Source organism: Schistocerca piceifrons, chromosome 2 (genome assembly GCF_021461385.2).
Source record: "Schistocerca piceifrons isolate TAMUIC-IGC-003096 chromosome 2, iqSchPice1.1, whole genome shotgun sequence".
Lineage (NCBI taxonomy): Eukaryota > Metazoa > Arthropoda > Insecta > Orthoptera > Acrididae > Schistocerca > Schistocerca piceifrons.
Window position 1 is genome coordinate 548032981 of NC_060139.1, and position 27036 is coordinate 548060016.

At 42.4% G+C, this 27036-nt stretch overlaps 1 protein-coding gene across 1 annotated transcript in view; it reads left to right on the plus strand.

Annotated features, from left to right (window-relative positions):
- Positions 1–27036, plus strand: part of LOC124776667 (transducin beta-like protein 3) — a 177072-nt gene that overhangs the window by 67292 nt on the left and 82744 nt on the right. The window contains exons 6-7 of the mRNA XM_047251768.1: positions 20286–20455; positions 20548–20747. Coding sequence (XP_047107724.1) covers positions 20286–20455; positions 20548–20747 — 370 coding nt within the window. The remainder of the gene's footprint in view (positions 1–20285; positions 20456–20547; positions 20748–27036) is intronic.

The window sequence follows — 27036 nt, forward strand, 5'->3', positions numbered from 1 at the left end:
TCATTTAGCGTGATGATATTTCTTAGGGGTGAGCCTCAGTCTACTTGCCACTAAAGCATGGTCAGTGTTGCAGTCAGCGCTATGATAGCTTCGTGTGTGTAGGACATTTTTTAGATCTGTACACCTAGCTATGACAAAATCAAGTTGGTGCCGTGATGAGAGTGGGGGTGTCTCCAGATCACTTTGTGTCGATATTTTAAGTTGGAAATATGTGTTTGTGATACACTTATCATTTATTTTTCCCACTCTGTGATGACCCAGGCAAGTCCTCCGCACGTCATTATCTGACCCAACTCGAGCATTAAAGTCGCCTAGAATATATAGTGACTCTGGCTATTCTGTCACTGAGTAAATCATAAAACAGATCCTTCTCTTCTACACTGGATGATTAGGTGGGAGCATACACACTAAAGATGTTGTTAGTTCCACTTGAAGAGCATATGTGTAAAGTAAGAATCCACTCTGTTCCACCAGATGGTGGTACAATACTGTTCAGGAGGGTGTTTTTAACCACGAATCCTACACCATGAAGTCTTGGCTCATCTTGTGACTTCCCCTGCCAGAAGAACATGTAATTAGCTTCTCTAATAGCATAATAGCATCCATGTCTGGTAGCCGCATCTCCTGCAGTCCCACAATGTCCAAATTCAAGCGATGGAGCTCCCTATCAATAACTGCAGTCTTACTAATGAAATCAACCTCTTGGGTATCGTCAGTGTATCTTGAACACATGGTCCTGACTTTGCAGGCAGCAATATCAAATGGCGGTTTCTTTTTTATTTTTTGTAGGTATACTTTATCTGCCCACTTGTTGAAGGCCACTTCTAAGCTCCACACACCCTATGAAGCAGGCGGGTAGTGGTGGGACAGTATCTTATTGGCTGGGGGCTGCCCAGCTTGAGGCGTGCGGTACCTGTCCAGTGAGTTGCAACGATCTCTCCCACTGTTGTAAGTGGCCCCTGGCACTCAAGTCTTATGCCAATCAGACTGAGCTTATAACCAGTGACTGCCTCTTCCCGTGTTGTTCCGATGTCTTTAGACGTCGCTGAAGCATCCTCTACAGGTTGCTACATGCCTGGGCGATAAATATGAAGAAACGTTAGTTGCCCATGCATCACGGTCTCCCTCTCAACCTAAATGATAGTGTCCAGAGGAAAGGCAAGCCAATACGTCTGGTAGCACTTTGTTTGCAGGAGTTACTGGGAGGGGACGTAGTACGCCTTCCTACTGCCTTTGGGGTCCCACTCCAAATTTTCTTTCAGGGTTTTCTTCCTTATCCTTCATCCCTCCAAAGACTAACTGCAAGGCAGTGGTAAGTAAGATAATTAGATGACGAGAGGAGTGGTAACTGAGGGTAGGGAATATGTAGGGTCTTTGTCTGGCTCCTCCGCTGAGACTTGTCCTGTCCGGTTAGGTTAGACCTGCCAGTAGCTACGCTACCATAGGCATAGCTCTCAGCTTCACCAGAGCACACAAAGTCTCCTGCCTGTATGGAAAGTACTGCAATAAGGCGGTGCCTCCTGGATTGAAGTAAATAACAAGACAATAACAAATATGAGGGTTGGAACTTAGACAGTGGTAACTACTTATTAACAACTGATACAAAAGAGTTACATGTTTGCACCTGTTACTGTCCTTCAAAGTGGTCACCAGTGTTGTGTAGACTACATGTTGCCAGCGATGTGAAAGGCATAGTATACTGTTAGCAAAGCTTGTTCTATTGATGGTGTGAATGGAGCAGTCTACTGCGTGTCGAATTTCTGGAACAGCTCTGAAGCGAATGCCACAAAGTGGTTCCTTCATTTTCGGAATCAAATGCATAGTATTACTGTTAATTTTTCTAGCATCACCTGCGATCAGCTTTGCGAAAGAAGCGGCAACACTTTCTGCATAATCCACCCATCATTTTGCACGACAATGCATGGGTCCATACAGCAGTCATGGGACTGGAAGTACTGTATCATCCACCATACTCCCCGGACTTAAGTCCTTGTGACTTTGATTTGGTTCTGAAGATGAAGGAACCACTTCATGGCATTTGATTCAGAACTGTTCCAGTGGTTCGACAGGCAGTAGACCGCTCCATTCGCACCATCAACATAACACGCTCTGCTAATGGATACTGCACCTTCCACATTGCTGGCAATGGATTCTACACATTCTTGGTGACTACCTTGAAGGACAGTAACAGATGCAAACATGAAACTCTTTTGTCTTGGTTTTGAATAAATAGTTGCCACTTTTTAAGTTCCAACCCTCGTATAAATAAAGAGTTATGTTGTTTCTTCCAGCCTTTTCAAGTTTTTGAGAAAGTAATGTGTCATGAAATATGGGCTCATTTTCCTGAGCAGAAATTGTTAACTAACTGCCACTCAGTTTACTAACTGCCACTCAGTTTGACTTTCATAAAGAATTCTCAGTGGAGGAAGCCATATGGGTGTCTCAAAAAGTAAGTCTTGACCGAGCTAAACAGGAAAAGATTCAGTTGGCAGGTTGCCAAAACCTTTGATTGTGTGGATCTAAAATATTGTGAAATTCATAGAATGGTTACACAAGGTTCAGTACTGGAATTGCTAGAATTGATTGACTGTGATTCTGCTAAATGACAGGTTTTGGCAATTCCAGCATATTGTGCATGGCCACTATGAGAAATACGACGACTGATTGTGATTCTGCTAAACCACAGATTTTGGCAATTCTAGCATATTGTGTATGACCACAGTGAGGAATACTATGGATGACTTACTATGTAGGTGGGATTTGATGAAGGATGGTGGGTGAGTCAGAAGTCATCTGAATGGAGTATGAACCATTTATTACTGCAGTAATTCATACAGAAAGCTCATTCTGCACTGGATGGTGAGCCTCAACCGATGGACCCAGCAGTGAAGTGCTATAGTAGGTGACCAGCAGCTGCTGTGCTCAGTGCAGACCAGGTGTGACATGACGTGGCATAGTCAGCATCCCTGGTCTTTGGCCAAGCTATGTCGGGGCTGATGCAGCAGGCTGACACAACATGCGGAGTACGAATTGACTGTCTGTCGGTAACTGGTGTGATGACCTGCCTGGCTGGATGGACAGTATTTGTGCTCGTCAAAGCTGGTTTGTTGTGTTGCTGCTGCAATGTCACATAAGCCACATGCCTGTGTGCCTGATTTCAGTAACAAGCCAGGTACTGACCAGCAGGTGGATGGCGGAACCTAGCAGATGCTGTTGCACAGTGCTATGTTAGTGTATATTGAAAGTGGGATTCTTTAAGGCATTAAGCCCTATTGCCTAGGCCCACACTGTTAACAGTCCTCTCCCCTTTGAAGAATTCAGTCCTGTGAATTTTCGCTGTTCCTGTACCTGGAACTAGTAATTCTTCACAGTTCATTTCATACATATTTGGTTAGTCTTTGGTCTACAATATCTGTAGAAATCCTGTAATGTTTCAACAGTCAAGCATCTTTGTCATTGATGTCGACAATATCAGTATAAGCGTGCAGGTGCTTGGTAGTGGTGGGGTCTGTGCAACTCTAAGCCTGAGGTAGAAGCAGACAGTGCCTATCACAGATAAAATCATGATTATGACTTATTTGGAGATTCCCCATGCAATGAGTCTGTGCTGGTGCTTGCTATCTTGCTGCCTTATATCCCAAAACAGTTGCTCCACTGAAAAAAGACCATTATGGGCAGCACAACATTTGGTATACGGAACTGAAAAGGGTTAAATCCAGTTTAGCGTTCAGGTAGCTCAGGTTTTCTCTAAGTAGAATTTTGAACAGGAGGCCAGGTAAGTGGAGACAGAACTGTGGTGTTTAACGTTGTGGCTCTGGTATTGGTGCCAGGTAATTGGAAAGAGGTTTGAAGTTGTCACAATGGACGCAGTTGATTATCAGACCCACGTCTGCAGTTGTGATCTCTTTGTGCTACTTGACCAATTCTGGTCATAGGTGCAAGTGACTACCACTAGGTCTTCCACTGAACAGAGCCAACATGCACCTGTGTTTCAAAAATATTTGTTTCTGCATTTAACCACTACCAAGAACACTCAGATGTGGGTTTCTCTGCACAGAATAGGTCGAGCTCACGGTGGCCCTGGATCAGTATGTTCGACCCAACATTATAGTAACTATTAAGCGGAGAGTAGTGTGAGACTTCATGTCAGGTGGGACCCATAATACATCACACGTCTTCAGCTGTACACACTTGTTCAGAGCTGCCCATGCCACTGGATGGGAAGGATAACATAGTACTCAAAGTGGCACTCTCTGCAAGTCAGGAGTATTTGTTCATGATCCTGAAACTGCAGTCTGCCCTGCATGACGTCAATCCCAATCTCACGCTAATATAGAGTTCCTTCTTCAGGAACTGTTGTAATTCCAAGTGTGCCAATAGCTTCTCCTATGGTTCTTTGAACAACTGATCTGGAGGTGAGAGTACAAGTGTCAGATAGCCACGACTAGGCTGGTTGAGCACTTCCTGCAATGCGGTAGTCTTGATGTGTGCATCTGTTATGCAGTTTCTAAGAGTATGTAAAAGCCTTGCAATGGTTAGCTGGGTATCAGTGCATCCAGACAGTCCTTAACCCAATTTACTATGTCTGTAGTCTCCTGTCTATGGGACAAAAGTGTGGTGGCCAGGAATGGAGGCGCTGAGTATTACTCACTATGTCTCTCTCTAGACCTGCTAGCTGCAGGGTATGGAGTTTAATAGCCACTTGATTATCCTTCAAGTTGGTCCGCACCTGTCACAGAAAAAAAGTTTACTTTTTCCAGGTCTTCTGCAGAAACAGTACCAAAGACCATCATCAATCCATACCCCTGTGCCTGTCCATCCTTTTTTATGTTGCTGCCTAACTCGTAGTACGAGTTCTGCAGTCTGATGAAATTGCACCTGGATGTATTCGAAAATAGATTGTAATAGTTGATATTCCCACCTGTGTTTCATTTAGCACCAACTTTCCTGAATCATGAGCTGAAATTTCCTAAAGGCATCACTCATCACTGTGCATTAAAGTCTCTCCTTAGCGTCCAGTGATGTTTGGACTATAACACATTTGATTGTTGTGTGAACAGTACGGCACTATCCAAACGATGTACCTCAAGGGTCCCTGCCATCCCATAGCTGTTGGAACAGGCTGGATGTCACCAAGATGATTTTCCTTGTCCAGTATTTGTTGGCACAATGTGATGCTGCTATTTGGTGTCCCTTGATGACTGATCCTGGCTTATGTCCGGATTGTGCTGTAGAGAGAGAAGAAATCCTCAGTTAGCTCATAAGGCCACTCCATGACCTCAGGGCATAGAGTTAAGCTGGAACGATTGCAGACGTCTCCTACTTCTTTTGTTGGGTCTTTCCCCTTCACAATCCTACTTCTCCCCCGTACCCTCCTTTTTTGGAGGAAGCTTTTGGTAACTGAGTCAGGGTTTCTGGGGCACCCTTAAATGGTCGAACTCATCCCATATGCACCACATTGCTACAAATCAGGAGTTGTATCTTTATGTTGGCTAGAGAGGTCATTTCAGTATGTAGTAAGACCCCTGGTATCCCATGCAAACACTGTAATGCAATTTATTGATGACTTAGCTCAGCTCTCTGTGCAATGTACATAGTTTTCCTCATACTGTACTATGTCTTGCTTCCACCAATAATTTTCTGCAACGTGCTGCTCAGAAGTTCGATGCCCATGGCCTGGTGAGATAGAGATGTGGGCCTGCATCAACAGGTCGCTGTATAAACTCATCGTCATGACAATATATCACTTGGTTTATTTGTGTATACAACACTCCATTGTCATCACAGAACTGGGCTTGCATCACAAACTACTGTCACTCATCTACAGAAATACCCGCAAGCTCTGCTGCTTGTATTTTGCAACTTGATCCATTGGCATTTCCATGTGTTTTCCCTGGGCCATTGCACTACTACAAAATCAGCCTCACTAAGTCATAAAGCCCATCAACAGCATAATGCTGCATCATATGTTATCATCTTGAAGTACCCAACACACAACTAGCACTGTAAATATGTGATATCATAAATCAGTGTAGTTTAATAATTCTTCCCTACTTTATTTAACTTCAATCAATGCAAAGCTTTTTATATTGGTGTGCCTACCACCTAACTGTCCATCAGTATGAGTGGCCCCTGCCAAACTGTGCCCAAGAGCAAAGTTGACCACCCCATGGCACACCATGCAACCAAAGATAACATGCTTGATTTCAGTGGCTGCTTTACAACCTGGGCCATCTGGATCCTCCCCACCACCACAACCACCACCACCACCACCACCACCACCACAGCCACCACCAGCACCACCAGATTTTCTGAACTGTGCAGGTGGGAGTTATCCTCACAAAATGTTCTCCACTCCCAAAATTATTCCAGCCTTAACCTATGATAACCTACTGTTCCCAAATTCTCCACCCAGCAATTTCTGCCCCTCTGTCTTACACCTTCTCTAAATTCTTGTCCCCTCACCCTCATTGTGCACTGCTCTCTGCCAAAGCACCCGCCAGTCTTTTTTCCCTTCTCTGCCCCTCTCATTTACTGCTGCCCATTTCCCCCTCTCCCTCCTCAACAGCCTCCTGATGATGTGCCCAGTAGCATTGTCTAGTCCCTGCATGCTCCAACAGGTAGTGCTGACTTCTCTCCCCTCAACCTGTAGCTGCCTTGAAACATAGGCTATTATGTGCTCTGCTCCATCCATTTCTTGAGTTGATACGCACCGTAATGCATGGTTGCCAGCATCACAAGATAGTATGAACTGTTTTTGATAATCTGGGAGAGTACAGGACCAAAGGTTAGGAGATCCTTTAAGTGCTAAAAGGCTTACTTGCAATCCAGAGTCAATCGAAACTTTCTTTTGTAACAGTATTGTGAAAAAGACTGGTTGCTACTAACAGTAAAGATAATATATTGAGTTGCGGACAGGTGCAATAAAAGACTGTTACACATTCAGCATTCTGACAGAGTCTTGTTCAGAAAAGGAAAGAAAATATACACACATTCACAAAAAGAAGCACACCTCATGCACACATCACCGCCAATTCTGGCTGCTTTGACCAGAATGCAATTGTGTCATGTTGAAAGCAAGCATCAATATAGAGTGGAGCGAGGAAGGGGGATGGCTAGCAGGGTATAGGTTAAGGGGAGAAAAGTCAGCGCTATCTGTTGGAGCATACAGGGACTAGATGATGCCAACCAATGGTGCCAGGCACATCATTGGGAGGCTGTTGGGTGAGAAAGGGAGGGGGGGGGGGGAGAGGGATGGAGAGCATTAAACGAGAGGTGCAGAGAAGGGAAAAAAGAGTGGTGGGTGCATTGGTAGAGACCGGTGCACAGTGGGGGTGAGGAGATACGAATTTAGAGGAGGCGTAAGATGGGAGGCAGAAACTGTTGGGTGGGGAGTGTGGGAACAGTAGGTTATCATAGTCTGGGGCTAGGATAGTTTTAGGAGCACAGAATGTGTTGTAAGGATAACTCCCATCTTTGCAGTTCAGAAAAGCTGGAAGGCCACAGTTTGGCAGAGGCCATTCATCCTGGTGGAGAGCTAGTTGGTAGTCATACAAATATAAAAAGCTAAACAACGGTTGCAGCAGAGCTGATAAATGACATGGCTGCTTTCCCATGTGGCCCAGCACCTGATGGGGTAAAATAACCTGTGACAGGACTGGAATAGGAAGTGCTGGGTGGGTGGATTGGGCAGGTTTTGCACCTGGGTCTTCCACAGTGATATGATCATTGTGTCAAGATCTTAGGACTGGAAGGAGCATAGGGATCAACTACGGTGTTGTGGAGATTGGGTGGGCTGTGGAAAACCACTTTAGGAGGGGTGGGATGTATCTCGGGTAGGATGTCCTTCATTTCAGAGCAGGAGTGAGTATAGGTAATCAAAGCCCTTGCAAAGGATGTGGTTCAGTTGTGACAGTCCTGAGTGGTACTGGGTGATGAAGGCGGAACACTTTTGTGGCTGGTTCTTGAGGATGGTGGGAGGATTGGGGGTGTGAGAGGAAATGGCATGAGAGATCTGTTAACGGACTAGGTCTGGGGAATAATGCCTGTCTATGAAGGCCTTGGTGAGACCCTCAGAATACTGAGCATGGAATTCTTGTCACTGCAGATATGTCATCCTCAAGTGGTCAGGCTGTATAAGAGGGATTCTTTGGTGTGAAAGGGATGACAGCTGTCAAAGTGCAGGTACTGTTGTTACTTGGTGGATGTAATGTGGACGTAGGTGGGGATGGAGCGAACAGAAAGGAGGAGGTCAATATCTAATAAGGTGGCACACTGGATTGTGGAGGACCAGGTGAAGCAGATGGGAGAGATGATGTTGAGGATGTTAGGGAATGGAGATAAGGTGTCTTCACACTGAGTCCAGATCATGAAGATATCATCAATGAACCTGAGCCAGATTAAGGGTATAGTGTTTTGGAGGCTAGGAAGGTCTCCTGTAGATGGCCAGTAAAAAGGTTGGCATAGGATGGTTCCACGCAGGTGCCCTTGGCTGCACCACAGATTTGTTTATATACCCTCCCTTTGAATGAGAAGTAGTTGTGGGTTAGGATAAAGTTAGTAAGGTGTATGAGGAATGAGGTGTGGGTTTGAAGTCTGAAGGACGTTGGGAGAGGTAGTGGTATTCAGCAGCGACAAGAACATGGGTGTGAAGAATGTTGGTGTCTAGGGAAGTGCCATCAACATGCTGAGTAGGGAACCAGGTGGTAGAGGGGTGGGGATTGTGGAGACTCGATGAACGATGTGGTTGACATCTGTAATGGGGGAGACGAGATTCTGGGCAATATGTCGGAAGGGTTGGTCAGTGTTGGCTGAAATTCTGTCAGTGAGGGCACAATAACCAGCTACAGTGGGGGGTTCAGGATTATTGGTTTTGTTTATTTGGGGGAGCATTTTTTGCTGTTCTCTGCCGATGCACTGACTGGTCTCTGTCCTCTTCTCTGCGCTTCTCCTTTTCTGTTTCCATTCTGTGTCCCCCCCCCTCCCCCACAGCCTCCTGATGGTGCACCTGGCAGTATCATCTAGTCCCAGCATGCTCCACCAGGCAGTTCAACTCCTCTTGCTCCACCTGTAACATTCTATCCCTCCCTTCTAGATTTCTGCTTGTATTCGACCTGACACCATTGTATGCTGGCCAGAGGAGCCAGAGTTATTGGTGATGTGTGCGGGAGGTGTACTTGCTTGTGTGAATGTGCGTGTATGTTCTCTTTGTTTTCTGAAGAAGGCTCTGGCTAAAAGTTAAATGTGTTACTCTCTTCATTGTGCCTGATTGCAACCCAATGGTCATCTTTACTGTGAGTAGCAATCTGTGCTATATTGCTGATATTATTACCTTGTCTTTCCATTGTTTGAACTTTCTTCTGTAACATATATGTAAGAGGCCTTGTTACTTCTGCAAAATCTGGCTCAAACTTTTGGTAATAATTAGCAAAACCTAAAAAGAACTGAAGCTCTTTTGCAATAGCAGGAGTGAGGAACTTCTGGATGGCATGTACATGCTGTCGTCTCATTTGCAACAAAGCCTAAATAGTGAACTTAATATGAAATGACACTTTCTAAACTGAGTATTAGTTGTATCGCTTGGAATGGACTGAAGAGATTCTGCAAATGTACCATGTGCTCTTGGAGGTCCTTAGAAAATACTATGATATTGTCTAAGCACATCTTACACTATTTTGATCTCAGGTCTTGTACCAACCCCGTCCAATATGCATTGGAATGTTGCTGGTATGTTCTTGAACCTGAATGGCACTCAGTGGTACTGGTAATGACTAGCTGGAGCCATAAATGTGGTCTTATGTATGTCCTCTGGCACTACCGTTAACTGTTAGTTCTCACTTTTCAAATCCATAATAGTAAAATGATGACATTGCCATGCATTATTAAAGGATTCTGCGACATTTGGCATATGTGATGCATCTGTGATTGAACACTAATTCAAATATTAATTGCCACAACAGAACTTATAAGCTCTGCTGCAATCTGACAAGGAGACCACATGACAATTGGATGATTGTAATGTTTTTTATATTTATGGGCTCAAAAAATCAAAATTCAAATATCAATCTGCCATAGCAGTTCAATGCAACTCTCAAAAATTCTCAAGTACAGTGACTTTTGCATCCTCTGAGCGAGTTTAACTCACTAAAGTTACAACAATTTTTTGACTGGTCATGTGGTTCTATTGGTGGTACTCGAGTCTGCTAATTGCTAGATCACTTGTTGAGTCTTGTTCGGTCCTTCTTCTTCTTCTTCTTCTTCTTCTCCTCCTCCTCCTCCTCCTCCTCCTCCTCCCCCCTCTCTTTCCCTCCCCCTCTTCCTCCCTCCCCACATTTCCCTCCTCATCCCTCCACTCCCCTCCCCTTCCCCATTCTCCTTCCCTTTCTTCTCCTCATCCTCTTCCCCCCTCCCCCTCTCCTCCTCCCCTGCCCTATCCCTATCCCTCTCCATCTCCCTTCTCTCACCTCCCCCTGTTCTGTTCAATCTGAATACCCAAATCATTCAAATATAAAAGTCATCAAATATGTGCTAATTAATACACACATTATTATTTTAACAAAAAATGCATGTCATCTTATTTCTAATTACATGTTGCATGCAAAAGTCCAGTTTTCATTGCAAGTATAAATTTGTAATTACTGGTCACTTTTAATTTTAAAAAAGGTTGTAAATTAAATGAAAAAAGTCAGGTTTAATACTTCTTATTTGCACTGTCAGTAGTTTTGTGCCATAGAGTAACATTAGTCAATGTGATAAGTGTTGTAAAACCATGAGACCCATGCCATTACGCTATGTTTGTTTCACATAGTTCATGGGAAATTACATTTTTTTCTGTGGCACAGCTGCATTATTTCACAGTTCTAAACTCAAGGCAGATGAGAACCATTGCAAAATACTGCTGAAATAGAGCCCTGTCTTTTTTTTCTGTCAGTTTCCCATACCTGCTATTTTGGGGTGTAGACTGGTATGTGGAGACTATTTTACTTCACACAGCAAATCATTGGACATGTTCCTTCAAAATATGGTAGCACTATATGAGAGGTGTGCTTGTTTCATTTATGGGAAGGCCTTTGTGCAAAATTGACAGTCTTCTGAAAGGCAAGATACATTTTCAGAAAAAAATAGTACACATGATTTTATGTAGCTCCTAGTCCACAGTACGCATGGCATTGTCAATTTTTCAAGGTTTTCAGAAAAATCCATTGTTTAAAACTTCTACAAATTATTTTCTATAGTTTTCTAGATGTTTTCTCTTTTATCAAGACTATATAACCAGTTGTTATTTATGCTTTACTTGCCATTTAGATAGGATGGGTTTTGAGGCAGTTCTTATCATGCTCTCTGACACAAATTCAAAAAGTTTTTAAAGGACTGGAAACAATAATTTTTATTGAAGAAGCTCTATTTTACTATGTAGTAAGTCATGTCAGTATAACAGTAGTGTTTGTGCTAGAAGTATATTGGTGAGGTAACTGATGGAAATAGCTACCTTGATTGAAACTGGTGCTGGTAATCGGTATTGACACTTTTCTGATTGCTACTGACACAACACTGCTTTTAGTGGGTATAACATGTCAAGAAACAAGATACCAGAATCTGTTACACATAATATTTCAATGTCTGTTAACTCAGTGTATCATTCCTGCTGTCATAGGTGTAGATGCACTAAAACAAAAAGTTGTCTGTTACTTCACATTAGCAGTGGTTAGAAATCGGTTGATACTGGTCAATGTCATTTGGTTTTTATTGATTCAAGTAGTCCTGTTAGCTACCTTGCTAACAATCTTCTTGCAAGTGCATATGTAATATGTGCACAGCAGACAATTGAAACATGAAAAAAGCATTTAGGGTGTAGGGCGTACACTATATTTATTAATATGATTTAGTGATGTAAAGTGCAGGAAATTTGATTAGTCCAACTGTCAGGCCATTCTTTGTAGTCAGCTTGACAGCAGTATGCAAAGAAGTCAGTTATGAAAGTCTGCATGATACAAAAGAGCAGCTTTCTTCCCCACTTTTCTTTTTGATGTGGCACAGCAGCAAGCTCAATAACTTGGAAGGAATGAAATCTGCACCCCAAATCAACTGTCTTGTTTTGTGCTGTCAGTTGCATTACTTTCTGTCTTCTGGACTGTTTTGTTTTTGTGGCATGACACATATCTAAATCTACCAACTTAGTTATACAGAAGTGGCAATTTTATTCCGTCTCCCCTTCCGAAGGTGTGTGTGTGTGTGTGTGTGTGTGTGTGTGTGTGTGTGTGTGTGTGTGTCTATATAAACAGAGTTTTTTTTTTTTTTACAATCTATTGATTTATGAGTGATACGACAAGCCACAGAGAAGTGTTCCGTTGGACTTGCTACTGCAGTGTGTAGCGAGTTACCCCTCACACAGTGACCCTTAAATTAGCACGCAGCAGGGTTGTTTCCTGTGTGCCATGATGGTTTCCTTCATTTTAGGCACTGGTGTTCTGCTTATGCAATATTTGATGAATGAATGGGTGACTGAGGATTCTTCAGAATTTTGTTCATATCTTTAGGAACACTTGCGATCTTCTTAGAGCTGGAAGTGAGTATTGCTGAGAACAGAAAGCCAGAGAGTGATTGTACTCCAAATACATCCTTTAATTATTTGTATTGCTTGATTTGCGCATCTGTCTTGTAATGTTGTTAGCAAGAAAGAGAATGTAAAACAGAAACAGAAGAAAAAAAATCGGGAAACTAATTCACAAAAGTAAATTGAAAGCAAGTGGTATGAAATACAGTGTGTTTTAAATGTAATTTGTAAATAAGTCGAAACTTCCTGGAAGATTAAAACTGTTTGCTGGAGCAAGACTTGAACTCGGGACTTTTACCTTTTTGTGGGCTAGTGCTCTACCCTTTAAAACTGTTTGCTGGAGCAAGACTTGATCTCAGGACTTTTACCTTTCGTGGGCAATTGCTCTACCTTGTCTTCTACTGTCCAAACTTCACATAAGCTCTCCAGCGAAACTTGCGAGTCTTAGGAAGTGAGGCACAGAAAATGTAGGTACATTTTGCTGTTTGGGCAGCTAAGTAACTGATGATGGATGAAGTGGACAGGATGTAAAATGCAGACATAAGAGCAAGGTAAATGTTTTTGAGAAAGATAAATTTGCTAACATGAAATAAAAATTTAAGTGTTCAGAAGTAATTTCTGAATTAATTTGTCTAGGTGTAGCCTTGTGTGAACGTGTTACGTGGATACTTCACAGTGCAGACAAGAAGAGAATAAAAGCTTTTGGAATGTAATACCACAGAAGATTGCTGAAAATAGACAGGTAGATTATATAACTAAAGAGGAGGTACTGTATCAAACTGGGGATAAAAAGAGCTGTATGGTACAACTTGACTAAAAGAAGGAAAAAGTTGACGAGAGACATCCTAAGGCATCAAAGAATAGTTAATTTGGTAATTGAGGGAACTGTGAGTGGTACAAATGTAGAGTGAGGCCAAGGCTTGCCTTCATTAAACATGTTCAAGTGCATATAGATTGCAGTAATTATGCAGAGATGTAAAGACTTGTGCTCCATTGTTGTAGAGAGCTGTGTCAAACCAGTCCTCAGACTGAAAACCACAACAACAGATACAGACAATGTGTAATATCCCAGTATGGAAATTTTGTTAAGGTAACATTTACATCTGTATTTCGGAGTTACAACATAGCTGAGAGAAATCTACTATGAAGTTTTTGGTGTAAATTCTGAAGATTTAAAAGAAAGCAGATAATTACCATAATAGTTAGCAGTTGCCAGATGAATTCTGTTCAATCCTGCCTACTTGTCCAATATGTGGGGTCCAGGAAACCAGCCTTCTCGGATCGCTAGACAACATTCAAAAAAATCGCATTAATGAGTTTTATTATGAAATGAACAATGACAATACTTAAGTTTTACACTAACACAGAAGTGTCACAAGCAAAGGGCGACATGCAAATAAGAAATCTCTTCAGTATGTACAATTCCTAAGTCGCTGGTCTTGAAATGCGTAATCTTGATGCTGCTGTAGAAATGGGCTACAATCAGTCGGCGCGGTGCTTATGTCCTCTAAGTTAAGAGGTCGCTGCTGTCATGTCGTCCTGGAGAGGGGTTGGTCAGCGTGCAATTGGCTGATATCTTCTTCATAACCCTCTCTGCTCTCTCGTTTGTGACAAGTGTCAAGACACTTGACTTTGCACCATAACAAATTCTATGCGTAAATATTAGTGCATCTGCCTGCTTTATCCTTGATATGATTGTACTAATACAGTCAATAATTAAAATAACAAGGAATGCTTCAAAAAAGGGAGAGAAGAAATGCCTATAATGTACAAAGTTGTTCTAACTTAGATTTTTGAGAATATTTATTTGTTGTCATTCATATTTTGTGTATAATAATCATAAATTAAGTTTCACACCAATTTGTATTATCTGAAGGATATAACATATTGTAGCACAATGAACGAGAGAAGACTGAGGATGATCATCCAGCAGCGATCACATACATAGATGGCATATTGCAGGTGGTGCTGGGAGGTGCCTGCTCAGCCATTGTGCATGGTCACTTGGCCACATTGTCTCCCCGTGCTGAACACCCTTTGCAATAATGGACAAGGAATGACTGTCACGTTGTATGTGTCAGTCATGCAGTGAATGTCAGAGATGATGGCTGGTGCCCAATGTCTAGGTTGCAGCTCTGTGGGTTGCCGTATCCCTTGTTTCATGGGGAATCGGCAAGCTGCTTCTCGGTAAATTGACTCCCACCCAGCCAAGTGGCCGGGCAGTGTACCGATGTCTTCAAAACTGTCAAAAGGCCTCTCCAGTTTTACCAGCTCCCTGTCAGCATAGCAGGAGTGTACGTCTGGATGGTGGTGCAGTTGGAGTTTTGGTGAGTGTGACACTGTTAGTGGAAGCCCCCCATCAGGTCCTGGCATGGACTGGAGCTGCAGTGGTAGGAGCAGTGCCCCTGGGACCAGTACTGCAATTCAATATTTTTCAGACAACTGGTCCATTACAGACGGATTTGAGAGAATGGAATGATTAGTGAACGGTGCTGAGAACCAGAGGTAACACGAACAGCTGGGGAGCACGAGGGGAGATAATGGAGGGTCCGGCGAAAGAGAAATGAAAGGTGGTGTCACTGCAATGTGTGTTTGTTCGTTGGCCCAGAGGCGGTGGTGGCTGCATGCCTGCCACAGGAGTTGGTTTTGATGGCATGTCACTGTCTGATACCCAAGATCAGAGGGAATATGTGGTGTCTCCACTGCTACCGGCATACTGCTGCAATGCATTTGTCCTGGCATTTGAAGCCCCCCCCCCCCCCCCCCCCAAAAAAAAAACACACACACACACACACACACACACACACACACTCACACTCACTCTGATGCTCTGTCGGAAGCATGGAGACAATACTGCAGGCAGCCCCAGAGACATTGGCAACATGAGTTGGAAGAGCATGCAGTGATGACGGGTGTGAAATAATTCCACTGGACTCATCTGACTTATCAACGTCAACCTTTAGGATTTGCAAAAAATTGTTAGTGCCTCATCTCTGTGAGTGTTGGACACATATTTCTTCATCTGTGTTTTAAATATCTGCATGAGAATTTTGATCTCCCCATTTGATTGAGGGTGGAAAGAAGGCAACAGCAGGAGCTGAATACCATTTCTGCAGAAAAACCTGTCTGGAAACCTGGAAGTGAATCTGTGGTTCATTGTCTGACACCAGTATGATAGGAAGTCCTTCAATAATGAAAATTCCGCATAGCGCTGCAACCTTAGCCTCCACATTCGTTGTCCATTTGGGGCAAGTAGTTTAGTTCACTTCAGTGACATTGGTGCAAGTGCTATAAGATTGTTGGGCGCAGAGTTTCCTGTAGGAGAACATGGGGAGACTGTTGATCCGTGTTCAGTAGCATAACTCCATCCACTAGATCAGCCAATGTTGGAAGCAGAAGTAATCCTGCAACAGGTTGGAAGCGCAATCGGGAATACAGTTCAGCCAGCACTGTTTATGTACCACTGTATGTGTTGTCTTACGGTGTCCTTGGCCTTGGCCCCAGCCACATGGGTCCCCGTGATGGAAAAATCATCTACTGGTTGTTGAGCCTCTACATACAACTGGAAGCAGATCATCTTGTCTTGGTCCCACTCTGGTTCTGGCCCCATCAGGAGATAACATTTGCATGGTCAAATTGGGTGGTATTACAGAAGGGAATTTCATAATTGTGCCTGCTGATAAAGAGTTCACAGCACTGGAATCAGTGGCCAGTCCTCTCAGGTAGCATTGCTGCAGGACTGACGAGAGACATCAACGGCTCATAGTCCTTATAAAGAGGTGAAACTTTGTTCCAATAAGAATACATTAAATTTCTTCAGTGCAAAGATGGACATGGGGGTCTCTTTTTCGATTTATGAGTACCTCTTCTGTACAGCATTGAGTGTCTTCGATCCCAGGCCCCGTTCAGAGGTGTTTGCTGCCACCACTAGCTGTATGCCTGGTTGAAATGTGGTGAGATATGGTACCAACAGGAGGGGCATCTTCAGGATCTTGAATGTTTTTTCAGTTGCCTCCGACCATACAAAAGGCACACTCTTCTTCCACAGATTGTTGAGCAAGTGCGCTGTTGACACCACATCTGTGATAAATTTCCAATAGTACATTATTTTTGCTGGAATATGTTTCAATCTGTGGAGTGATGAAACACAGTGACCATTTCGACCAGCTTCTGTGTGGGCTTAATACCTTAATGAGTGATGATGTATCCTCTGTATTCAAGCAACAGTTGAAACCCAGAGGTTTTTCAAGATTGCATTATAGGCCTGCGAACCTGTAACAGCTGCCACAACTTTCCCAAGTGTTCTTTCTTTGGGGCACCTATCACCACAACGTCGTGTAGATAATGTATTCAGCCTTGGACATCCTGCAGGAGCTGCTTGAGGAATCTTTGAAAGATCAATGGGCCTTAGGACACTCTGAAAACTAAGCATTTGGCTTCCCATGAGTGCGGAAAAAAGCTCATTTTGTTTCGGAATGGGATATATATCGATCTCTGTAGGGGAATTAATCATAACCTTTAAGTTTCTACGCAGGTGCAGTTTCGTTGATGGGTTTTTCACAAGAACCAAAGATGTTGCCCCCTCAGTTACAGTCAGGAGTTCAATGACATATAAGGCTACAAATCTATCTAGCTCATTCTTGACAGCATTCTGCAGTGATTTCATTAGTGCAATGTGCACCTTATAGTTCTTCCCATTTCCTAGACCACTGGAGAAAATGTCAAGGTACGCTTGCTGAGGATTTCCAGTTCCTGGGATGGTATTTGTTCAGAGACTACATAGGCCAAGTCACGTATTACAAATTCTAAAGCAGAAAAAGTATCAATGACAAATAGAAAGTGTCTTATGACATTTTTGTATGTTGCTGTGATTGTGTTGTTTGTTATATGCCACGAAGCAGTGGGCTATGAATTGAAGGAAATGTGCTCCCAGCTGAAGATATGTTTTTTTGAAGGAGAGGTGCTCTCAGCTGGATATATGTTTAAGAGTTTAACAGGGATGTCAGGCTGTAGCTGAAATTGTTTATTGCACAAAGTGAGCATGGTGAACAGTTTCTTTTGTGACACCACTGCAGTGTGTGACCCTGATGAAATCACATTACTGTCCATTGGGTCTTGTCGAGGTGATTGTTTCTTGTCCAGAGTGTGGGAGACAGACATGAGATGTACTTCCTTCCGGCACGCCTCACACTGTGCCCACATGTCAGGGCAGTAGTGCCTGGTATGTTGAAATATAGTCTGGGCATGATGGAAACAAGCACCGGTCAGGGAGGGAGGGGGGGCAGTGGTGAGACTTCACTGTTGCTATATTTTCTGTGTCAGCAAAATTGGATCCCTCTCCAGAGTGTGTTGCAAGAGCCACCACCTTGTCCTGGAACTCCAATTGATGGCCTGCATCCTGGGAAACTTCTAAGGATTGGGCCCATTCTAAATTTCTTTTCAAGGAGGGTCCTCAATTGTAGAGCTTTCTGACATACCTCCTTATCCAGAACTGCCCGAATGATCACACCCCTAATCATCACCTCTGCATATGATTCATTATTTACTGGAATTACAAAATGACATATCCTACTGACTCCCTGCAGCTCAGCCGTCCAAGTGTGTATAACTGATTTGGCCGTTTACGACAATGATAAAATTCTACCTCGGATCAATGACGTGGCAGTGTCAGTAAAAGTGGGTAGTTAATAGTTGGTAGTTAATTTGTCAAAGAACAGATGTGCCAGTTCTGTGAGAGGGGCCAGTTCGCACCTTAGCTGGTATGTACTGCGTGAGATACACAACAGGAAAGTGATTAATAAAATCACTTGCTTCATCATTTACCTGGAATGTGGCAAAGTGCTACCACAGACACTTCTCGTATGCTTCCTACTATTCTCCTGTCTTGTAAGGCGGGAGTGGTGGCAAATTTGTAGTCGACAGCAATGGGGATAACAAGGCTTCCTGGTGTTTCTGTCCATCTAACTGCTGTTGCCCAAGTTGCTGGAGCATGACTTATATCCACACACCTGGTAAGGCAGCCTATTGTGCAGGGTCCATGGGTATCTAACAAACATGAACAATCCTATCGTCATCTCTAGTTATGTTGTAACTAACAAGATAAAAAACATGAGACGGCACCTCCAGAACGTGTATATTTAACAATCTCACAGGACAGTAATTCTCGACAGATACAGTGCATGGTGTAGCCGTATGATGAACCGCTACAGTGCAGTTCTAGTGAGCTTAGTAAATAGCATGATGAGTGAGAGTTGACTAAGGACAAATGCTGAGGGTGATCGCATATATAAGTGGCATGTCACAAGTGGTGCTGGGAGGTGCCTGCACAGCTGTCATGTGTGGTCTGTTGCCCGCGGTGTCTCCTCTAGGTGGGCATACTTCACATTAGTGTACACGGAGTGACTGTTGCACCATATGTGGCAGTTGTGTGACAACATCTGATGTCGGAGACGATGGCTGGTGCAGGGGATCTAGGTAGTAGCCCATTGGGTTACCACAACTTAAACCAATTTTAGCAAATGCCAGAATATTTCTTTAGGGAAAACAATTAAATTCTAACATCTCTTTTGTAGTTTTCTGAATTTCAGATATTTTATATTCAGTAATGTAGAAGAACATTGTTGTTCATTACTAATAGTGAGAATGTTTGTTTTAGCTTGGACAATTGAATTCAGAATGTATATTTCAGAGATGCTGACATCTAACAACAACAAATGAGACATTTAACAACAACAAATGAATTAGTAGGTAACAAATCTGTGCAGAAGTGTTGTAACACTGAGTAACCAAAATTTGTGATATTGAAGAGTTCAGTTTTTTTACATAGCTACTGGAACTGGAGAAATATTATGAATGATAATATACTAATTTTTAACCACTGAAAATAGCATGTCTCTGGCTGTTTGTTGAGAGTCTTGAAACTGTTATTGGAGTGATGGAAAACAAAAAAAAATCTTCCACTTCAGTTGTCCAAAAGTAATGTCAACAGTGTAATGCCCAAAAGTAAAGCTCATTTACATTTGTATGCTTGCTCTCAGCTGTACCCTCTTGAATATATTTTTTTTACATAGACATTCTAGTAGAAAGTAAAGCTTTCCTCTCAACTGGACTGAAATATTGTACACATACACTTTTGTTAACTGGAATTACGTTGCAATAGACTCAAGAATGAGAGAAGATATATCTCAAAATATAATTTAAAAACAAATTTACCGTAATGCTCTTCAGTTGTGCTATCTAAACTACACTAGAAATATACTTTACCTAATAATGATAAAATCCAACAATGGAAAATCCAGGATGGAATGTAACAATATTATGAGAAGGAAAGTTGCTACTCACCATATAGCGGAGATGCTGAGTCGCAGACAGGCACAACAAAAAACCTCTCACAATAAAAGCTTTTGGCCATTAAGGCCTTCATCAACCATGGACAAACATACGGGCACACACACGTACACACACTCACGCAAATGCAATTTGTGTGTGTGTGTGTGTGTGTGTGTGTATGTATTGTTGACAAAGGCCGTAATGGCCAAAAGCTTTAATTGTGAGGGGCTTTTTGTTGTGCCTATCTGCGACTCAGCATCTTCGCTATATGATGAGTAGCAACTTTCCTTCTCATAATATTAATACTGATAAAATATTGATATAATTATTATTAATAATAGTAGTAGTAGTAGTAGTAGTAGTAGTAGTAGTAACTTTAACAATTAAAGTATCTTCTTTACAGCTGTGGCCGTGATAAAATTCTTATTCTTTGGGACGTGGATAAGAAATGTTCTGTTCGTACAGTACCTGTCTATGAATCCCTTGAAAGTTTGGTTCTCTTACCTCAGAAATTTTCACTACCTAATCTGGCGATTGAGAAAGGTATTCATATTGCAACAGCAGGCGAAAAAGGTAAGAATATGTCTACTATATTGATTTTCAGTTTGATGAAATGCAATAGTTAGGAAACAAGGATGCAATCTTTTTTCTTTTTAAAATTTCAGGAAAAGTACGTGTTTGGGATGTGGAGCGGGGCTGTGAAGTTTACTGTCAAGAAAACCCTATAGTATCTGCTGCATCTGAAGATGGTGGCCTCTCCATCATTAAATTAATGTTTTGCCATACTACAAGCACTCTGGCTGTCATATCATATGATCATAATATTATTTTGCATAGTTTGAATACCTTCATGTGTGAGAAACAGGTAAGCACAATGCAGTGCCAAATTTCGTTATTGGTATTTGCTTGACACAGTCTCTCACAGTCACTAGAGTTTCTGCCTGGTAAAAATTAGTCACAGCTCAGTTTACTGAATTTCATTCTCAGCACTTCATTTAAAACATTTAGACCTGTGTTTTAGTGTGAACCGATGAGCTTTGTGGCATTTTATACGAACAACACTTGATAACAATGAAAAATATTGTCTTGTGATGCAATGATGTGGAGGGTGAGCATAACATCTGTTACTGATTACAAAAATTTATTTCTAAGGAACTATGCTAGATACATACCATTGTTGCAGGGCAGAGGGTGCTTTGTGCCAGTGTTGCGTGGCAAAGTGTGCTGATACCATTGTTCCATGGTGGTAGCTGGCACTTTGTACCAGGACTGAGGGTGCTTTGTACCAATGTTCTGTGTGGTTTATTGCAAATGGTAGCGTACCAGATAAAGTTTATTTATTTATTTTATATATATATATATATATATATATATATATATATATATATATATATATATATATATATATATAGACACACACACACACACACACACACACACACACACACACACACACACAGGGTTTGCAGTAAGTTCTGGAAATGAGGGAATCACAAATGCGTCAGGAAAATTCGAAAAAAACTATGGAAAATCTCTTTTCTTGGTTCAACAGATGGAATAGTTCGTTTATGCAGATGACATGCATTGTTGCTGGCTGAGTGCAGGTGATAAGCTGGTGAGTGTTGTGCGGCCCCTCCCTACTCCATCATTCCTACTGCTTATCACCTCCCCATTGCTCCCCTCAGTCAGTGCCACCACTGCTGCTTGCTGCCAGCTGAGCAGCTGCTGACAACAGTGGCAGGGAGACATGAGGAGTGGTTTGTTTGGATCTCAAAGCATTTGCATAAGTTATCCGTTGCACGGACTGATCAATGCAGTGAATAGCTGATCATATGTGAGCGGATTTCCGTGGTGGGCCTGAACTGCAGGTCAGAACAGCGGGCCGGTACTGATGGATCAGGCTCGTCAGTGTAAGGTCCATTGTTTCCCACTAATGTCCAGGCTGCATCTCTCGGATGAAGTCTGTCCAATCTGCCCGCAGGCTGGATCTGTTCATGTATGGCATACATTGGCAGAATTTCAAGATTTATTTGTAGCCTTAGAACTCCAATGCATCTTCACAGGCCAGAGGCCACAAGTAACAGATATCAGAAGTTGGAACTCTGTCTCACTGCAAATACATTTACAGTGTGGTGTTTTACAGGCGTTTTGTTTATTGTAATATGTTTTCACACTTAGAAAGTGGTTCATGTATTCGAGAGAAAGTACGGACAGTGCTAGGAAGAAAATTGTGGCAGTCACCGGCAGTTTGCATGCTATGTACTCATATAATTCTCAAAAGAAAAATTGCACATACCTGTCAAATTATGGACATAACACAGCAGGTAATAGCCTACAGTAATGAAAATAGTACAAGGATTATTTTATTTGCATTCACCATAGTGTTATTTATACAATTCATCCTCCCCTTTTGTATTTCTTTCAAGAGGCCAACATCTTTCTGGGCTTATTTCTGAAATTATTGAAGATATTTTAAATCCATCCTTGCAACTACAAGCAAATTGGTATTTTTTTTTTACCAAATATGTTTTGTTTTATTGAAATAAAATATCATCAGTGGTCTATAATGAAACATGTTTACAATCTGGCTTGCTTTCTACATCTAAAAAGAGATTGTTACAAAAGATGTTGGAGTTCCTTATTATTTCTTACGTCCAGTTTTCAATCACATCAGGAAACGGTGTCAGCTTGCATGTTTCTTTAGATATTTTTATGTTTGGGACTGTTGTTTCTTGTACCATAGTTGCAAAGATGGATTTAAAATACCTTTAGTTATTATAATCAAACAATGGAAACTCCAGGTAGGAATATCAACAATGTAGGAAAAGACAGATTGCTCCTTTCCATAATGAAGACATGTCAAGTTGCAAACAGACACAATTAAAAAACACTTACTTAAAGCTTTTGGCCACAGTTTTCATCAGTAAAAGAGAGACACATGCCATTCACACACATAAGCAAGCACACCTCATGCACACATGACTGCCAAATTCAGCATCTCAGTCCAGAATGCAACTATCGCATGGGATATGAGCAGCTATCTGGTGCAGGCTGCAAAGGGGATGGGATAGCAGTGAATGGGTGGGGAGTGGGGGGTGGGGGAGAGATAAATGCTGTCTGGTGGAGGTGCTAACAGGGAGGTGGGGAAAACAGGAGAGGAGAGGGGGGAAAATGTGTGAATGTGTTGGCAGAGGGCTGCAGGTTGAGGCCAGGATAGTTCCACGAGCAGAGAATGTATTGTAAGGATAATTCTTGTCAGCACAGTTCAGAAAAACTAGTGGTGGAGGGTAGGATCCAGATGGCTCGGGTAGTGAAGCAGCCATTGAAATGAAGTATGTTATGACAGGGTGGTCTGCTTCGTTCTTGGCCATAGTTTGGTGGTGACCGTGCATCCTGGTAGACAGCTTTTTGGTAATCATATCAATATAAAAAGCTGTGCAATGGTTGCAGCAGAGTTGATAAATGACTTGGCTGATTTCACAGGTGGCCCAGCCCCTGATGAGGCAGGATAAACCTGTGACAAGACTGGAACAGGATGTGCTGGGTGGGTGGATTTGCCAGGTTTTGCACCTGGGCCTTCCACAGGGGTATGATCATTGTGGTGAGGGGTTGTAATTGGGAGTGGCATAAGGATGGACTAGGATGTTGTGGAGGTTGGGTGGGCGACAGAACACAACTTTAGAATGGGTGGGAAGTATCTCGAGTAGGATGCCCCTCATTCCAGAGCATGATGATAGGTAATCGAAGCCCTGGGAAAGATGTGATTCAGTTGTGCCAGTCTGGGGTGGTAATGTGTGATGAAGGTGACACTCCTTTGTGGCTGGTTCTTGGGGGTGTGAGCGGAAATGGCACAGAACATCTGTTTGTGGACTAAGTCTGGGGGATAGTGCCTGTCTGTGAAGGTGCCATTTCCCCTCACACCCCCAATCCTCCCACCACCCCCAAGAATCAGCCACAAAGTAGTGTCACCGTCATAACCTAGTACCACCCCCGGACTGACACAACTGAACCACATCCTTTGCCAGGGCTTTGACTACCAATCATCATGTTCTGAAATGAGGGACATCCTATCCGAGATACTTCCCATCCCTTTCTAAAGTGGTGTTCCATCACCCACCCAACCTCCACAACATTGTAGTCCATCCATACGCTACTCCAATTCCAACGCCTTGCCACAATGGTCATACCTCTGTGGAAGACCCAGGTGCAAAACCTGCCAAATCCATCCACCCAGCACTTCCAGTCCTGTCATAGGTTTATGCTACTCCATCAGGGGCCAGGCCGCCTGTGAAAGCAGCTATGTCATTTACCAGGTCTTCTGCAAACATTGCACAGCTTTTTATATTGGTACATTTACAACCAGGGGTCCACCAGGATGAACAGCCACCACAAAACTGTGGCGTAGAGCAAGATAGACCACCCTGTGGATCAATGTGCAGATGGACATAACACACTAGATTTCAATGGCTGCTTCACTACCCGAGCCATCTGGATCCTTCCCTCCACCACTAGCTTTTCTGAACTGTGCAGATAAGAGTTATCCATACAACACATTCTCTGCTCGTGGAACTATCCTGGCCTCAACCAACAGTAATATACTGTCCCCACACCCTCCAACCAATGGTTTCCACCCCCTCTGTTCTATCATCTCATCCCCATTCTCATCTCCCACCCTGTTTATTTGCAGCCCTCTGCCAACACATCAGCCTGTCTTCCCCTCCCCCCCCCCCCCCCCCCCATTTTTTCTCCTTTCTTCCCTATCTCCCTGCCCAACACTTCCTGATGTTGCACCTGTTGGCAGTGTAGTCCCTACACACTGCACCAGACAGCATTTGTCTCTCCACCACCCCCCACCCCCCGCCTGTAGTACACTGCTATCCCATCCCCTGTTCAGCCTCCACCAGATTGCTGCTTGTGTCCCACATGATAGTTGCATTCCGGCCCGAGATACTAAATTTGGCGGTCATGTATGCATGAAGTGTGCTTACTTGCATGTGTGTCCCTGTTTCACTAATGAAGGCTGCCACTGAAAGCTTTACATAAACATCTTTTAATTGTGCATGTGTGCAACCTGATGTGTCGTAAATTCTTATAATACACCTATCGACAGTATGGTCTCATAAACAAAGATTTTTTTTGTGGAACTTCATTTCGCATTTTGTATTTTAGTTTTTATAACAGTATGGTTTGCAGCTGGAATACAGTCTAGAAATATTTCAGCTATCTCTTTGTATGCCATAATTTTTCACATTCTTGTTTGTGTAATGCTCATGTGTCAGTTTTCATAAACAAAATATTTCACGATACAATCGTATAAGGTTTTTTATGTGGTCTTTGGTCCAGCCCCTGTAGCAACCAAAACTTACTGTCACATGAAAGCCCCTCATTCATCAGTGGTGAAATTCGAATAACATTTACATTTCTCTTGTTGCCATATTAAAATTTGCTTCTTTTGGCAAACAAAACAGAGATTGCACACTATTACCTCACCAACATTCTAATACGGTTGCAGTTGTGACAGAATCTTGAAACAGTGGTTTATTAAGTGAGGAACTGAGGGCAGTTCAGATCAGAAGCTTACGAAAAATCACATTCTCGGTATAAAAATAAATGTGTAATTTCTGCACTTACGTTGTTGCAAAGCCATACTGTTTCTCATTTCACCAGCTATTGAAGAAAGACTCTTAAAAAATTGCAGCAGTCCATTGGAAAGGTGACAGTTACTCATGTATCATGGTAGAAATGAAATTTCTGCACATTTATTGTACAGCAAGCCACAACTCAAATATTTTTTCAGGTTGTCTCTAATCATCTTTACCACGACATGTGGGTTCTCTGACCCACAGATCCAAACATTATGCCTGTTTTCCTACATTCTTGGAGCTATGAAAAACTGTTCATCAGAAAATCGAACTTTATTTAGGTAATCATTGCCCGCATCAATTTATTCCAGCATGTTCCCAGCCAACTCATCACTTGTGAGCCTGTCGTATGGCTGCAGAGCTTGCAGGGGTTGCACTAAGTATGCAAGAAAATGCAGCTATTCGTGTAAAATATTTATCACAGTTCTCTGTGGTATGCCTGTTATTTTGGAAACCTGCTGCATCAATTTCTACAGACTGTGTTAAAATGCAGCACCCGAGGTTGCGTGAGTTCCACTAAGTATGCAATGAAATGCAGCTGTTTATGTAAAATTTTTATCACACTGCTCTGATGTATGCCTGTTTCTTTGGATATATCAATTTCCGCAGACTGTGTTAAAATGCTGAACACATGGTATCAATAGTGTCATCACTAAGTCCATGTGTATCGCTTCTTGTCTTGTCATTATTACTTTTCATATGGTTCTTTGTGATGCTCTTTGCATATGGTGAATCTTGATCATAAGCTCTTTGGAGCTCTTGCTGAACTGTAATAGATACCATGTTACATGAAACCACAAAATACATTGTGCTTTGTCTTGCATAGATACCACTGTTACTGCAACACTTCTAAATTATGATGTATAGAAGAAATCATATACTGTCAAAACACATGTAAAAGTGTACCCATGAAAACTTTTTGAGTTAAGATACGATTTGCAAATAACCACACATCTGCGCTTAACATAATTCCTTAGACATAAATTATTGCATTCAGGCAAAGATATTGTGCTCGCTCTGCATTAAAATCTACTCAATGTAAAATTTTGCTTTAATGGGGTGCCGGGTTCGATTGCCATCAGGGTCAGGGATTTTCACCGCCTCGAGATGACTGGGTGTTTGTGTTGTCCTCATAATTTCATCATCATTCCTGAAAGTGGCGAGATTGGACTGAGCAAAGGTTGGGAATTTGTACGGCTGCTGATAACCACCCAGTTGAGCGCCCCACAAACCAAACATCATCATCATCATCAAACTAAATATGTTCAAAAATATGCTCCAGTATGTAGAGTAACTGATAGACTCATAAATTTCTTTTTTGTAGGCTTCACACATATATGCTATTTAATGTCAAATCTGAAGGAATGTATAAACGCAAGTACTTCCCTCAGTAATTCAGTTTGTGAGACTTTAGCATCCTGTCACCTTGTTGCTTAGTTTATTGTACCTTCTATTGTAAGCTGCAAATCAGTACCTTTCGTGTGTCTTTTTCTTAAAAACATTGAAAATTTA